Source organism: Delphinapterus leucas, chromosome 17 (assembly GCF_059928025.1).
Source record: "Delphinapterus leucas isolate spDelLeu-1000000601 "Yukka" chromosome 17, BTC_Dleu_Yukka2, whole genome shotgun sequence".
NCBI lineage: Eukaryota > Metazoa > Chordata > Mammalia > Artiodactyla > Monodontidae > Delphinapterus > Delphinapterus leucas.
In genome coordinates, this window is record NC_143145.1 from 36,050,638 (window position 1) to 36,068,711 (window position 18,074).

At 40.2% G+C, this 18,074-nt stretch overlaps 1 protein-coding gene across 6 annotated transcripts in view; it reads right to left on the reverse strand.

Annotated features, from left to right (window-relative positions):
• Positions 1-18,074, reverse strand: part of GRHL2 (grainyhead like transcription factor 2) — a 164,004-nt gene that overhangs the window by 34,477 nt on the left and 111,453 nt on the right. For all 6 annotated transcript variants that reach the window (XM_089898846.1, XM_089898845.1, XM_089898844.1 and 3 more), the window contains one exon: positions 6,944-7,102. In XM_089898846.1, coding sequence (XP_089754972.1) covers positions 6,944-7,102 — 159 coding nt within the window. The remainder of the gene's footprint in view (positions 1-6,943; positions 7,103-18,074) is intronic.

Consider the following 18,074-nt stretch of genomic DNA (forward strand, 5'->3'; position numbering starts at 1 on the left):
AGATGCAGAGAAAGCTTTCGACAAAATTCAACACCCATTTATGATAAAAACCCTGCAGAAAGTAGGCATAGAGGGAACTTTCCTCAACATAATAAAGGCCATATATGACAAACCCACAGCCAACATCGTCCTCAATGGTGAAAAACTGAAACCATTTCCACTATGATCAGGAACAAGACAAGGTTGCCCACTCTCACCACTCTTATTCAACATAGTTTTGGAAGTTTTAGCCACAGCAGTCAGAGAAGAAAAAGAAATAAAAGGAATCCAAATTGGAAAAGAAGAAGTAAAGCTGTCACTGTTTGCAGATGACATGATACTATATATAGAGAATCCTAAAGAGGCTACCAGAAAACTACTAGAGCTAATCAATGAATTTGGTAAAGTAGCAGGATACAAAATTAATGCACAGAAATCTCTGGCATTCCTATACACTAATGATGAAAAATCTGAAAGTGAAATTAAGAAAACACTCCCATTTACCACTGCAACAAAAAGAATAAAATATCTAAGAATAAACCTACCTAAGGAGACAAAAGACCTGTATGCAGAAAATTATAAGACACTGATGAAAGAAATTAAAGATGATACAAGTAGATGGAGAGACTTACCACGTTCTTGGATTGGAAGAATCAACATTGTGAAAATGACTCTACTACCCAAAGCAATCTACAGATTCAATGCAATCCCTATCAAACTACCACTGGCATTTTCCACAGAAGTAGAACCAAAAATTTCACAATTTGTATGGAAACACAAAAGACCCTGAATAGCCAAAGCATTCTTGAGAAAGAAAAACGGAGCTGGAGGAATCGGGCTCCCTGACTTCAGACTATACTACAAAGCTACAGCAATCAAGACAGTATGGTACTGGCACAAAAACAGAAATACAGATCATTGGAACAGGATACAAAGCCCAGAGATAAACCCACACACATATGGTCACGTTATTTTTGATAAAGGAGGCAAGAATATACAGTGGAGAAAAGACAGCCTCTTCAATAAGTGGTGCTGGGAAAACTGGACAGCTACATGTAAAAGAATGAAATTAGAACACTCCCTAACACCATACACAAAAATAAACTCAAAATGGATTAAAGACCTAAATGTAAGGCCAGACACCATCAAACTCTTAGAGGAAAACATAGGCAGAACACTCTATGACATAAATCACAGCAAGATCCTTTTTGACCCAGCTCCTAGAGAAATGAAAATAAAAACAAAAATAAACAAATGGGACCTAATGAGACTTCAACGCTTTTGCGCAGCAAAGGAAACCATAAACAAGATGAAAAGACAACCCTCAGAATGGGAGAAAATATTTGCAAATGAAGCAACTGACAAAGGATTAATCTCCAAAACATACAAGCAGCTCATGCAGCTCAATAGCAAAAAAACAAAGAACCCAATCCAAAAATGGGCAGAAGACCTAAATAGACATTCCTCCAAAGAAGATATACAGATTGCCAACAAACACTTGAATGAATGCTCAACATCATTAATCATTAGAGAAATGCAAATCAAAACTACAATGAGATATCATCTCACACCGGGCAGAATGGCCATCATCAAAAAATCTACAAACAGTAAGTGCTGGAGTGGGTGTGGAGAAAAGGGAATGCTCTTGCACTGTTGGCGGGAATGTAAATTGATACAGCCACTATGGAGAACAGTACGGAGGTTCCTTAAAAAACTAAAAATAGAACTACCATACGACCCAGCAATCCCACTACTGGGCATATACCCTGAGAAAACCATAATTCAAAAAGAGTCATGTACCAAAATGTTCATTGCAGCTCTACTTACAATAGCCAGGACATGGAAGCAACCTAAGTGTCCATCAACAGATGAATGGATAAAGAAGATGTGGCACATATATACAATGGAATACTACTCAGCCATAAAAAGGAATGAAACTGAGTTATTTGTAGTGAGGTGGATGGACCTAGAGACTGTCATACAGAGTGAAGTAAGTCAGAAAGAGAAAAACAAATACCATATGCTAACACATATATATGGAATCTAAAAAAAAAAAGGTCAGAAGAACCTAGGGGCAAGACGGGAATAAAGATGCAGACCTACTAGAGAATGGACTTGAGGATATGGGGAGGGGGAAGGGTAAGCTGGGACAAAGTGAGAGAGTGGCATGGACATATATACAGTACCAAACGTAAAGTAGATAGCTAGTGGGAAGCAGCCGCATAGCACAGGGAGATCAGCTAGGTGGTTTGTGACCACCTAGAGGGGTGGGATAGGGAGGGTGGGAGGGAGGGAGATGCAAGAGGGAAGAGATATGGGAACATATGTATATGTATCACTGATTCACTTTGTTATAAAGCAGAAACTAACACACCACTGTAAAGCAATTATACTGCAATAAAGATGTTTAAAAAAAAAAAAAAGAATGTGGCCTTAACCTATTTAAGTTGGCTAAGAAGGTAGTTCGGAGGGATATCTTTAGCTTTTCATAATCTCCAACAGTCATTGTCTCCAAGATCATTCCAAACAAGAATTAATAAAGAGAAAAAAATTCTTAAGAGGATGTGGCTTTACTCTCAAGTTTTGAACAATATATAGTCACTGTCTTCAGCAATATAATTCTTGTCTTTCAAAAGATAATGGAAGTCATTAAATACGGATATAAAGATACAGACATAAGTACTGATATAGGTACAGCCATATAGCAGATGCTAAGTTTTTAAATTCATAAACATATGTATTTTAATAGAAGTATCATAATATCAAAAAAAGGTAGAGAAGGACTTTATCTTCATCTGCACTCTCACAGGTGCATTAATTAGAAATCAAGCTGGGGAACTATAATAGTGCAGAATACCATCTGTTTAAAACTCTAGACTGTGACTGGGAAATTTACAGTTTTAAATGGAATAGCTGTTAATTCTTTTGCTTTAGAGGAAAATTCAAATTAGTCATTTGCATTTACACACCCATTTGAAAAGTGCAAGAATTAAACTTTTTCTCTTCTTAATTTCCCAGGCGTGAGTTTTGAAATCAGAGCAACAAATATGATGACAAATTATAGCAAAAAAATTTTGTTTCTAGCTTATCAGAAAAATTAATAGCAGTTAAGGTTAATACACCCTGCTTGTCCCATGAGATTTCTTCCTAATGAGTTTCCTAACACTCAACATTGGGAAACGTAAACTAAAAACTACCCACTAGAAACTCTTTACGTCACTAGTTTCTTAGAGTCCCTCTCATTCTAGGGCACAGGTGAACAATACAACTCTATGTATTCTGCATTTTTGCTTTGTTTTGATTTTTAGTATTTATGACCTCAACACTGGAAAAAAAATAATTATATGAGTATCCCTTAAGCCCTCTCTTTCTTACTTTCAATTCCAACTATGACATAAAGGTAAATGGATTGCCCAGGGCCTCCATTCAATCCTTCCCTCCCTTTCTCCTTGATCCTAATCTTTCTCGTCCCTTCCAAGAAGGAGATTCACTGAGGGGGATTCTACCATCTCCCTTGAAACTTCTGGAATAAAATAAGGAATTCAAATTGTTTAAACGTTCTCCCACATGTAGTTTAAAAATTCCACGTTGTACGTCCTTTGAAAACGCTTTCTTAATGTTTAATATGCTGAATTAAAGATATAAGGAGTATGAGTTTGGAATCAGATGTGGATTTGCATCCAGCTCCTCTACTTTTTCACCGTGTGACTCTGGAGAGTTACTTGTGCTCGCTGGCAGGTTTCTCTTCTACACGACAACCGTGTCTTACTGACTTAACTGTGTCTCCTCTGTATCGTGGGGGCTGCCTAACTGTCCCCGAGAGGGCTGTGCTGCTCTGACGAGTAGCACTAACTGAAGTCATTATGACCTGAAAGGCTATCGAGATTTTAGAGGCACTGCTATGCCACATGTCCCTAAACTCAGTGCAGTTCTAGTTAATGTGTTTCCTTCTCTTTTCTCATGACCGTCTCTGCCTCTGTTCACAGAGGCCCACTTCTTCCTACTCTCTATCTCTGCTAAACTACAACTCGGACATTTTAATGGCGTGGTAGATCTTTGATCTACATCTGACTGTAGCACCTTTAAGAGTGCTGGCAATTCTGAATTAGCCACTAACCTCTTTTTCCGCTTCCTCTCCTCTCCCCGGGACCTATCTGAACTCACCCTTTTACGTCCAGTTAACACCTATAAGCAGTTGCCACCTTATTCTATTTTTCATATTCTCTCCCCACCCTACCCAATTTTTAAATAATTGTACTATGTCTACACTGTCAGAACATATCACATTGCCATTACTGTCTTTCCCATCCTTTAGAATTAGATCCAAGGTAAATATACACATAATGCTCACCATCAGCCCTTTTATCAATGTCTTTACAGTCATACTGGTGTCTAAAGCTTGTTCTTTAATAGATTCCTCAAGAAGAAATATTCCCTGGATTTTTTGATTGCTTGTTTGTTCGTTGGTGGTCTTATTTCTTTGTTTTATTTTGTTTTGCTTTTGCCTGTCATCTTTATAATTGAAAGTCAGCTTGGCTGGATATAAAATCCTTGGCTCACATTTTCTTTATTTGATTGCTTTAAATATCATTGTCTTCTGACAGGGTGTTGCTGTTGAAAAGTTTGATGGTAAAAGTTTCCTTATAAATGACTCCTTATCTACTATAAAATAGATGGCTAATAGGGACCTACTGTGTAGCACAGGGAACTCTGCTCAGTGCTCCGTAGTAGCCTATATGAGAGGAGAGTCTGGAAAAGAGTGGATATATGCATGTGTATGGCTGATTCACTTTGCTGTGCACCTGGAACTAACACAACATTGTGAATCAACTATATACTCCAGTAAAAATTAGTTTAAAAAAATAAATGACTCATTGTCTATTTTATTTTTCTTAGATGCTCAAAGAATTTTTTTTTAAAGACACCAATTGTACTTGAACATTTGTTACTTTTTTTAAAAAAATTAATTTATTTATTTTTGGCTGTGTTGGGTCTTCGTTTCTGTGCAAGGACTTTCTCTAGTTGTGGCAAGCGGGGGCCACTCTTCATCGCGGTGTGTGGGCCTCTCACTATCGCGGCCTCTCTTGTTGCGGAGTACAGGCTCCAGACGCGCAGGCTCAGTAGTTGTAGCTCAGGGGCCCAGTTGCTCCGCGGCATGTGGGATCTTCCCAGACCAGGGCTCGAACCCGTGTCCCCTGCATTAGCAGGCAGATTCTCGACCACTGCGCCACCAGGGAAGCCCTCAAAGAATATTTTTAAAGTCATCCTGGGTCAACTTTCCCAGATGCATGGTAGCCCATTTAAAAATGTATACTTTTTATTTTAACTTTTCCTGATTTATCATTTTTAGCATTTCTTCTGTTCCATTGTTTTAGCTTTCTTCCTGAAAGATACATATTATATGTCTCTTGGATCGTCTTTACCTCTCTTCTATATCTATTATTTTCTCTTAATTGTTTCTTCATTTCTTCTGATTTTTAAGAATTTGCTGTTTTCCAACTTGTATTTCTATTAAGGCATTCTCTTTTCTTATTCACTCTTGTGTTGCTTGTAGTGTAGTCTTTTCTTCTGAAATATTTTAATCTTTTACTTCTAAATTCTTTCCTGAATTCTACCATATCTCTTTTCAAATCATTCTGTTCTCCGAACACCTCATGTCTAAGTTTTTCAAACTGTGATTTATGTTGCTCTTTATAATGTCCATGATTTTGTTAATTTCAAAATTATGTTAATTTTAAGCCCATTTTTGGAACATTAGGCTATAGGTTTCACCTGTTTTGTGGGCATGTCTTTCTGGCACGCATCCACTGTCCACAGGAAGTCAGTCTGATCTTAATTATTTTTTTCATGAGACTGTACGGGATTCAACTGTTTTTCTTTTCTGCTGGTCATTTCTAAGTGAAATGAGAGAACTAGGATAATTCTTTTAGCTTCATGGCTCTCATGCTCCTGCTTCAGTTGTGTTCACAAAGTGATAAAAGAAAATAGTCCTGTATTTCCTGAGATCTGCCTACTCTGTATCTTTTCCCCTCTTCCTTTTTATTTGGAACTTCTCTTTCCTTTGAACCTTTGTTTTTGTTTTTGTTCAAGTCAACTTGGATTCTACTCCCAGCAGCCTCTTCTCAGAGCAGGATTTTATCCTACCAGGGAGCTTCAATTTATAACTTTCCGGAGTTTATAGAGCCCAGAACACTTCAATGTTCTGTCCCCTTGCACCCACCAGTAAATTGAAGTCTGTACAATCCATCCCCTCCCACCCTAGTTTCACATACTGTCCTCTGATGGCCCACTTCTCTCTCTGGTACCATGGGCCACTTTGGTAGGTTCCCTGTTCTTTGGTCATCAAGCGGGCCCACTACTCTCTCTCACGATGCCGACATCACACAGGCCTTGAAATTGTTGATGCTTGGTCCCATTCACACTTGGGATTTTGTAAGCGTCTCTTGTCACATAATCACGGGATTTTAATCTTTGCCATTTTAATTGCTCTGTCTTTTATGAGGGGTTTCAAAAAGATTCAAAAACGACATCTTCTGCTGAAGCATGTTTGCTAATGAACTTATTTTAGAGGTGCCATTTCCATCCAAAAGGCTCTAGCTGAGACCCCAATTAACCCATAAATTAATAGCGGTTACATCGATATGTTCTGGGACAGGATCTGTATATCCACTAAAAACAATCTATTATTTCAGTTATCTAACTGAATCAGACTCATAGCACGGTGCAATGTCAATCAGTCATTAAATTAGTGGTAGAATGATTGACTGAAAAGAAAAAATACAGTTGATTGATGACTCCCTAGATATCTAATAGGAACTGAGAATGAAAGATTACCACTCCCACTGTGATTAGTAAGTGATTATTTTGACACCACTAGACAAGAGAAGGTGACAAGGGGGAAATGTCATTAAAGCAATATCTAATAACAAAAATACCTTTATGACAAACTGTCATCTTTACTCACTTTGTCGCAGAAGACCTTGATCTGGCAATAAGCTCTATGAATGGGTTTATTGCTACGATTATTATAACTGTAGGTATCAATCTGAATCATCAAAGGAAGTCCTTTCACTCCTTTTTGGGAGGAGAAATCTGTACTGAGGCAATTCACAGTGATGAAAATCTGAGGGAGGAAGAAAGAAAGGAACAAGTTCACAAGTCACCATAAAAAAGATCTATTTAAAAAAAATGCATAACGCTTAGACTTAAAGTCAAAATATTAAATAAACCTATAAGGACAACTGAAGAATATCTGGATATTCTCACATAAAAACTTATTAAACACATATAACATGATTTCTTATATAATTTATAGTTATAAATTTATAAAAATTTTTCTTTTATACTTAGTCTCGAAACAGACAATTTAAATTACTTCTCTTTAACTATATTAGCAAAGTCTCACTTATTTTTCAAACATGCGTAAGTTAGCTGGGTAAAATGCTGTCTCCTCAATGTATTAAAGCTGTCCCTTCTAATAATTATATCAATTTCTCTAATCTCTGACTGTGAGATTAAAAAAAAAAAGAAAGCTACACAGCACCTTCCTTTGCACCTTATTGCACTGAAACATAGTTATTTGTTTACACATCTGTCTTTCCTGTTTGTATGACAGTATGAGACTTGAGAGAATTTCTTATTATTTTTGTATTACTGGTACTTAATGTAATGCCTGGCAGAGAATAAGCATTCAGTACACATCTGATGAATGAGGTCAACGAGTTTATCTAGAAAGCCCACTAGATTGGGAGTCAAAAGCCCCAGGTTTTAGTCCCAACTCTAACATTAAGCGGACCTCAGGCAAGTCACTTCTTGTCTTTGGTTTTCAATTTTCCCTTTAAATCATCTTTAAATCCCTCCCTGAAGAACAGAATATAAATACTAAGACACTTTCATGTTAGTGAAAAAGTAAAAGCAGGGCTGGCAGAGGTAAGACACGGAACAGGAGGAAGGACAGGTAGTAAAGTCACCAGCGTCCTCATCTTACATCATGAGATAGCAAGAAAGACAACAAAAATGACATGAATCCGAAAAAATGGAAACTCAAGCAAATAATTAAAGGTTATAGCACTGCCCAACAGAACTAAAAATAATAATTTTATTACGAAATACTGGCAGGAATAGAAGGAGAAGTACAAACGACTAAATTTATCCTCCTTTTCTATAGTGTGTAGATGTCAATATATACCATTTAAAGTTGATTTATCACGGACTAGGGATATGAGGACAGCACCCAGACTTATGCGGTAACTACATGAATAGTAAGAGGCAGTCTCTGGGAAAAAACAGGCATACTATATTATATCCTTGATAGTATTTCCATTTAATACCATATGTATTACTTCTATTTAACAGAAAACTTTAAACTCACTGTTTTAAAACTCTACAGTTACTTATCCTGAAAACCATTTCATTGGATGTATTATCTGACTCTTGTTTTACTTCATCCCCTTGGAATTTTTATTCACCTTCAAACCCTTGACCTGAAGCCTTTCGTATCACAGCAACACCCCAGAGAAGAACCCTGCAGAAAGCAAAGAGCCACTGCCATGAGCTGCATTTTAAAGGCCATTCAAACTTCTGACCTAATTCATTTTAAGTCCTATGCCTGTAGACCTTTGGTAATTTATACAACCAGATCTCTCATTTTTAGTGCTATATCTATATAAAGGTCATTTTAATCATTTAATTTTTGAGCCCCTTACTTGGAGATGAGAAACACATTAGCAAGGCACCACATCAATAGCAGTCAAGGCCAGATACAGGTTTCAGCGACATGCTAATCACAACTATGGACACCATGCCACAGGACCTCACTTCTCCAGCTGCATCTGAAAATGAGTGCCTAAAGATGATCTAACATCGAATACGGTCATTTTATTCATTCATTTCTTTAATCATTCCTTCCATAAATATCAACACAAGTCCACAGTAGGTCAAACAATTAGAAACTGGGGATACAGAAGAAAGTAGATCCCAGCCTCGTGAAGCTGACAGTCCAAGGGGAAGGCCAATGAGTAATCCAGCAATGACCAACACAGGGTGGTCAGGGCTCCCCTGAGAGAGATGAGTACAGAGGCCATGAGAACACAGAACAGAGCACTGAACTTGGAGGACACAAGTGAAATACAAAACCCACAGAGACACTGGGCTAAGACCAGGGATTCCATAAATATCTGTTTATTATTTAGGAATGGTAAAGACAAAGAGTAACTACAGACGCAAATGTCAAATGATTTAGGAGAGCTGAGTGATGAAGACCGCTCAGAAAGAATACGCCATGTTTCTTATGCCTGTTTCTCCTACCGAACTTCCAGGGTAAAAGTCGACAGAAAATGCTGTCTACTGCTCCTGCAGATGCCCCAACTGCAGAGAACATTCATTCATGCCACAGATATTTTTAAGTATCTACCACGTCCCTGAGACTGTGCTAGTTACTAGCACAGATGCACCAATTATGGTCCCTGCAATCACAGAAGTTGGAGGCTAGATGGGAAAGAAAGACAACACGATGGTGCTCTAAAGATTACAAGAGCTTCATTAAACCCCGATCATTAGGTCAAAAAATAAAAGCATACTTTTCTGGGAACACTTGACTTCTTTTATTTTTATTGTCATTATTGACAATTGGGTTATCTTGGCCAGAAGCTATAAATAAATACAGCTTTATGTCAGCAAATCAAATGATCACTCTGGGATCAAATGACGTGGTTGTCCCTACCTAGGGCTACGTATTTCATGTAGAAATCTTCCAACATGTTGGTGATTGTAATCCACAGGGTCCTCAACCAGACTAGTTTTTTTTCCTCACCCTCATAAAGCCTGCCTAGTCCTGCAGAAGCCAGAAGAGAAAAGTGTTCTGTATTTCCTAAGCTAATAGGATTCATGGTTGGGCTTACTGATACATCCATACGTCACTCACAGTGAACATACACTCAGACAGGCAGGAAGCAATATTAATTGTGGCCTTGTCAGCTCCAAGTCTCAATTAAGAAAGCTTAGCTGATGGAACATGTGTTTTTATAAGGGTCACTTGAGCAGGACAGATCCACTGAAATAACAGAGGCTTACTGGCAATATCCTACAATACATACACGAAATCCTCCTTGGAGGAGCTGTAACGATCAGCCATCCAGTAGACAAGGTCTACACACTGGACTCTACCACTAGGAGACACTTAGACTTAGGTCCTCGTAATGGAGAAAGGCCCTTAGAAGAAGATCCAGTGGGCCTTCTTTGCTTCATGGCATCCTAATTCCATAAAAAGTAAACAACACGAGAATCTGCCTTCTCTGCTACACTGTGTTGCCAAGCTCCCAGAGTTACCCTAACGAGCAGGGATTTTATAATAGGGTTGGCACTGCTTTCTTCTTGCCTGGCTGTCTGACCCAATAGCAAAGCACAGTCTATGTGCCTGATGGTATCAATCACAGTCTCGCTGTGCTGCACTTAAAACCTGAATGGTTGAACTTTAACTGCAATTGCGGGGGTTGGGAAGGCATGGAAGGACATTAACTAAAACCTCGGGTTGGGACTGATAAGCATTCATTTGTTTCATCTTGCAAACCCAACCATGTCTGGGCTCTATACCCAGCAGGCAAATGTGAAAACAAATTTCTTGGAAGTTTATCTACAAAGCACTGTTTGTAAATGTGTATTACAGAAACTTAGGGAAAAGGTATGCTTTCCCTCACCAATGTTCATCCAAATGTCAAGCACAGAAAGTTCTTTTTAACTTTAGTAGAAGCCCTAATTATGTAAAGAAATGCCATGAACAATTGGTCTGCCAACCAAGAGTTATGAATGTTATTTTCCTATAATTCTTACAGCACATAATTTATTTTTTAGAAAAATTTTAATTGAATCAGGTGTATCCAGGCAGATAATAGATACAATTTTAATTTTGTCATTGGTTCAAAGACTGATTCAGATAGAAAGAGCATTTGTATTCCAGAAATAGAGGCAGTCTCATGAAAACTGATAATTTTTAATAAAATCATTTTTTGACACGTGAATTGCAATTCCCACTTTGTAGTTCCTACACAAGAAAAGTGACTTTACCCAGGTTATAATACCTCTCAGTTGTGCATTATGTGCGTAGTAAGATTTATTAAAACAAACACAGTATTTGTCTTTTTCTTGCTAACACATATATATGGAATTTAAGAAAAAAAAAATGTCATGAAGAACCTAGGGGTAAGACAGGAATAAAGACACAGACCTACTAGAGAACGGACTTGAGGATATGGGAAGGGTGAGCTGTGACAAAGCGAGAGAGTGGCATGGACATATATACACTACCAAACGTAAGGTAGATAGCTAGTGGGAAGCAGCCGCATAGCACAGGGAGATCAGCTCGGTGCTTTGTGACCACCTAGAGGGGTGGGATAGGGAGGGTGGGAGGGAGGGAGACACAAGAGGGAAGAGATATGGGAACAAATGTATATGTATAACTGATTCACTTTGTTATAAAGCAGAAACTAACACACCACTGTAAAGCAATTATACCCCAATAAAGATATTTAAAAAAAAAACAAAACAAATACAGATTAATGGGCTTTAGAATTGCTGCATTAACTTGATTATTAACTCCCAAGAGTTTTTCTGAGAGCTTGCCATTAAAACAAATAGGCCAATCTTGATTTACAAAGCAGTTTGGGATTTTAAAAATCATAAGGCCCATGATTTGATGGAAGTTGTTTATTTTCCTCTTTAAACAATTGCAATTTGTATTTTCAAGAAGATCCTCTGATTAGAACCTAAGAAAGCTACTTATTTCCTAAGGTTGAGACTCTTAAGAGCTCTTTTACAAGAAATTGCACACACATTAGCCTCCAAATTACAGACATGGCATATCGCAAGAAATCAGCATTTTCACTGTAAAATGCAAACAATATATTAATACGTTAAGTGTGCTCTTGCCAGTTTCCATACTCTATTTTCTTTCTGGTTCTTAGAATTATTAAAGACCTTATAGATGGTTTTCTCACATTTCAGCATTTTTTCCCATTTATATGATTGCATTTGGTACAAATGCAAAGCTAAATTGAGACAAAGACAAACTAAAAGTAAATAATATTAACATATGAAATCTCAGTCTTGGGCAATTATTCATTTTCTCCATGCGTTAATTCATCAAATATCTTCTCTCTGTGCCTGGCATCATGCTACGAGGTGGGACACAAGAATACTGAGATTCCCTGCCCTCAGAGAGTTTGCAATTTTGTTGAGGATCTAAGAAACTCCTAGATTTCCTGACACCTCCATTATATAGATATAGCTCCTTTAGGGAATGATTTAAAACCTGAGAATAGATTTCTTCATTTTCTCCTACAGATACTGTGGGTGTGCACAGATACACTTTCGGCTTACTCACATAGTCTACCACATTTTCCATATTCCTTTAGTACTCAATATTCTCCATTGCCAGAATATGCCCAGCTTGTTCGCCGTTGCCGGTCTTTGCTATGTGCTGTGCCCTCTACCTCCAAGGCTGCCCCCAGGATCATCACTGCCCGCTCCTTCTTCTCGTTCAGGTTTCAGTCCAACATCAACTCTTCAGCAATCCCCACCTTGGCCATCTAGAGCTGTCTTTGTCCTCCTTCTCCCACCTCTGCCCGTGACGAGTAGCACATGCCCTACCGTGCTTCTCTTTTCTGGTTGCCTCATAGGACTGAACATTATTTGGATTTATCTTGTTTCTCTGTTTAGTGCTTAATTATCTGTCTGCTCCATGCGACTCTAAACACATAAGAGGAGGGCCCTTGTCTGCCTCAAGCCCACTCTACTCCCAGTGCCAGGCCCATGGGAGATACTCAACAAATATCTGTCCAACGAATTAAGAGAAAATTACTTTTCTAAATACACATTTCCCTCTTTTTCCATGTTCTTGCTTTCATAAGCAAAACATCCTAAGAGTCAGGACTGCTCTGTGTAGCTGAAGTTGTCAAGATAATACAGCAGAGTTAGCTGCTCTGACCACATTTATCCTCAAAAAAATGTTATCTATCTGTATATCAACAAACACAAGTCAAGCACCAATTATATAATCAGTATGAATGTATGTATGTACATATGCATGTATGTATTGATACATGTATATACGCTACTGAAGATGCTACATACAGATGCTACAGGAGATATAGAAATCTATGGTAGGGCCCTGCCGTCAAGGAAGAGGGGAGATATAACATCTCTCAATACACTGGTGGGGTGTATAGAAGTAGGAACTAAGTTGAATATCTCAGGCTGTACGTACTGTAAGAACTTGAAAAAAAGGAGAGAGCTCAACAAGGGAAGATTTCCTATAGGTGTCCTGAGCTAGAAAAAAGAGAGATGGAGGAGAAGAAAGTGAATCCTGGCTCTCAAAAGAGGGAAGAGACCAGCCTAGTGGGAGGCTCAGAGGGGGTCGTTGGGGAGAGAAGAGGCCAACCAAGATGCTTGCATCACTGTGATCAGGTCAGGAACACTTGATGAGGTCAAGGGTGTATCACTGAGGCCAAGGGCAGATAGAACTGTGGCCCCAGTATCCAACATCCAAGTTACCAAGAGGACAGAGTGAGCACTAAGAAAAGACCATCAGGATCAGAAGTAGAGGGTCTGCGCCCCTTCTGGAGGCCAGACTCCTGGAGGGAAGGACAGGAAGCTAGACTGCTGGGGCGAGGCAGCCAGGACACCAAATGGAGAGGGAGAACCTCGGCTGGGGAGTCTGGCAGAGGCAGGAGGCTGGGCAGGAACACGGGCAACAGGGCCACGCACAGGTGTTCTTCCAGGATGGACAAGGTGTTCGCACAGCAGGAGAGGATGAACATAAGGCTACGGAAGGAGGCTCTGTGGGAGCTAAGAGCCCTGGAAGCAGGGATTAAATGGGATCAACTCACAGGAGAAGTTTTATAAGAGGAAAGAGCGTTCTATGAAGCTGGAGGGCGAAATGAGAGAAAGCACAGCAAGAATAAAAAAGGTACAGGAGACTCAAAATTATGTCCCTGGTGCAAATCCTGACACTATGGCCTTGGACTAATTGTACCTTTCTGGGCCTCATTTGCCTCATCTTTTAAATAGGTATAACAATCCCTAGCTTGCTACTGTGACACTTTAAAATGAGATCACGTTTTTTGTTTTGTTTTTTGTTTTTTTTTGCAGTACGCGGGCCTCTCACTGTTGTGGCCTCTCCCGTTGCGGAGCACAGGCTCTGGACGCGCAGGCTCAGCGGCCATGGCTCACGGGCCCAGCCGCTCCGCGGCACGTGGGATCTTCCCGGACCGGGGCACGAACCCGTGTCCCCTGCATCGGCACGCGGACTGCCAACCACTGCGCCACCAGGGAAGCCCCTGAGATCACGTTTTTAAACTGTAAAGTGCTACGAATCTATGGCAGCTTCCTGTGCCCACCATGATCTCCATCTTCTCAGATGCCCGGTCACCCAGCCAGCCCTACTCTCTGACTCCAAGCTCCTCCTCAGGCCCACAGCACAGTCCACGAAGCCCCATCCAAATTACCTCCCCAACTGTGCCACGAGGCTCGCTTCCTCAGCGTCCCCCTGGCCCCCAGTTCAAGCTCTCCTTCCTACCAGACTACTCTAAGAGCTTCCTGTCCGGACTCTCTCTCAAGGCATTTTGTGATGTTCTCCCCAAATGATTCCAAAGTAGATTAGTTATATTCACAGAACTCGAATAGAGAGATATCTTATGAAGGTGAATTGATTTTTAAAACATAAAATCTATCTCTGTGGGACACTTTCAAGGGGGAGAATCATAGCCTTTGGTGGGGAGAGAGCAAGGGCGAACTCTCTCGGGCGGAACCTTCATTGTTCTGCCAATGGCCAGTCTCTGCCACTCAGCTCTGTCACCTGAACAGGTCTTGAGAAACAGCACCTCAGGACAAGGAAAAATTTGGACATTGTGTAACAATGGGTTGGCCTGTTTCATAAATAATGAGCTCTCAGTGGGAGGAAGAATTTACGCGGAGACTGAAAGAGACACTCACTCAAATTTCTGATCATTTGTTATTATTTTAAACCTTTTTTTGTTCATGTTTAATACTTAAAACTTGTTTGGAGTTCGTAATATCTGAATCTAGCACAAAGTTCAAAAGGGCAAACATGGAAACCACACCCCCTCCCCCACCAGCATTGTTCCCCTACCAACAGCTTCTTGAGTATCCTTCACACTTTCTTGTGCATCCTTCTAGAAACAAGCTATGCAAATTCATATCCTTTTCTTTTCTATACAAATGGTAGCACAGTAAACACACAGTTCTGCAGCCTGCTTTCTCCACTTGACAAGATATTTTGAAGACAGCTCTTTCTTTTTCTTTTTTAAAAGAACCATGATTATGGAATAACAATGTCTTTACCATGAGGCTGTTTCTAGTCTTTTCATCTTGTAAACGATGCTGCAATGCACGCTTTCAACATGAGCACATATAAATCCCCCGCTGTAAGTAAAGGCCATGTCACCGACTATTTTGAATCTGACTTAGGACTTCACTATTCTACCGAGATTGCTTTCTTCCGGATCAGCCCTCTCAGTAGCATCCTTATAAGCAGGGGTATGCAACCAGGAGGTCCTGTTACAACATGTTAAGACTCTGCCCCCTTGGCGTTTCCAGTTCAGTAGGTCTGAGGTCGGAGGTCCTAGCACCTGCGTTTCTAACAATTTCCCAAGTTGCTGCTGCTGCTGTTTGTGGGGGCTCAGGCTGCGAGAAACCACTGCCTACAACACCCATTTCACTGGCCACTTCCTCCTCTCCCCATCCTTCTGTCCTCTCCTTCCCGACCACCCTTTCCTTCTCTGGTTCCTCTTCCCCTACCTCCCCTAAATGGGTGGGTCTAAAGTTCCCACCTTGACCCTCTTTCGCCCACCCTCCAATTCTCTCCGCGGCATCTCACCCCTTCTCCTGGCGTCTCTCCTCCCCTCCTTACAGCCCACTCGAAATTCTCTCCCGAGCTCCACCACTCCCAGCTCTTCTTCTGCGGCCAGTCTCTGCACCTTTGAGTGCCCCGTCCTTCCACCTGGCTCCCCTTTCCAACCCACACTCGTCTAAATTCCACCCGACCCTTAAGACACAACTCCCTCCCGTGCCACACCCTCCCTCGAGCCTTCCCTGATCCCACAGAACGGCGCCCTCTCTACGTGCTGAAGTCTTTAGTAGAGAAAAGTGTGTGTGTGTGTGTGTGTGTGTGTGTGTGTGAGAGAGAGAGAGAGAGAGAGAAGAGAAAGCAAATCTGGCAAAAGACTGACAATGAGTCAATCTAGGTGAAGGGTATGTGGTAAGACCTGTATTATTCTTTCAACTTTTCATTTGCAATTTTTTACACAAGAAGTTGGGAAAAATTTTTTAAATAGAAAACTTAATAGAAATGTTTTATAAAAATAAAAACAAATTAAAAAATGAACTTATTTACAAAACCGAAATAGACTCACAGACATGAAAAACAAACTTATGGTTACCAAAGGGGATGGCAGAGGGGGGGCGGGGTGGGGGGCAGGGGAGGGATGAATTAGGAGTTTGGGATTAACATATACACGCTACTATATATAAAATAGATAACCTACAAGGACCTACTGTATAACACAGGGAGTTATATATCTTCTAATAACCTATAATGGAAAAGAATCTGAAAAAAGAATATATATATATATATATATATATATATATAACTGAATCACTTTGCTGTACACCTGAAACTAACACAACATGGTAACTCAACTCTACTTCAATTTTAAAAATGGTTTAAAAAAATAGTTACCAAAAAGCTCCAGGCTACTAATCTAGTAGGTGGATGCTTATTTGTGCTCAAGAAAATAAATCTTTTTATGTTGTGATTAAAAAAATAAAAAACAGGGCTATCTCCCTCTCCAGAACTTTCCTGGCCCTTTAATTCTGTTTTCATTACAGTCTTTGTCACTTTCTTCCTCATATTACAGTCATTTACAGATATGTCTGAGTTCTCGGCCCAGCCAAAATGTCCTCTGAGAGCGGCAGACACTCTGCTTGGCTGGTGTGTCTGTAAATTCCCACTGCCTGGCCCAGCACGTGATGTACAGCAGGCAAGCTGCTTGGAGGGGATGACTGCGCCTTTGCCACAGATAATACAGAAGATACTATGACTACCTCCTCCCAAGACGAAAAGGCACTATGGAAAGAGCACATGCTTCAGACAGACATTCCCAGGGTGGGAATCCCAGCTCTGCTGTGCATTCGCTGTGTAAGATCTCTGGACTTCAACCTCTCCATTATTTAAATGAAAAATGATATCCACTTAAAGTATGAATATTGCATAAGGTATATAAAGCACCTGGCAGAGTGCCTGGTATATGGTAATCACTGAATAAATACTAGCCATGGTACACACACACACACACACACACACACACATCAGTCTGTGAAATCCAAGTATGCGATCTCAGTCTCTGTATACACACAACAGTTGATACATGTGAGTTACAGAGCCCTCAGCAGAATTCAGGCCAGAAACCATGTATACTCCACATTCTAACAAAAGATCAAGCCGTAGGTAGCTTGGATGAGATGGTTTCCAAAGATTATTCCTTCTATATATGAATTAACTCCAGCTTTATAGCTTTTCCTGCCATCCATTACCTTATAAAACTGGAACAAAGGCGTGGCTTTAAGTTCAATACCAAAGACTCCAGCAAATGTTTACCTTTCCCTTTTAAAGCTTCCTTCACCCACACCACGCCCCAGCAAACGCATAAAAATGCCATTTGCCCTGCTTTGCAGTGTGTATCTCAACCTTTCAAGACCCCTCCCAGGAGCCTTCCCCACCCCTTCTTTACTCTGGAGAGCATGGAAGATGCCCTATAATATTCTCTATTCTGCATATGATGACCTGCTGAAACCTGGGCTCTATTTAGTCAAAACATTAGGATATAACTTCTTCTTTATCAGTAATATCCATCAACTCCACTGCATCCTGGACTGTCTTGTAAGCAGATAGTGGACTCCCTGGACTGCTGATGGGAGGTGGAGGTCAGGGAAACAAACTAGGTCATGAACCCACAGGGCACTCAGGAGTATGGCTTCCTTTGGTCGGTCCTTTGGGTACTCTTTTCATCTTGAAAATCAATATT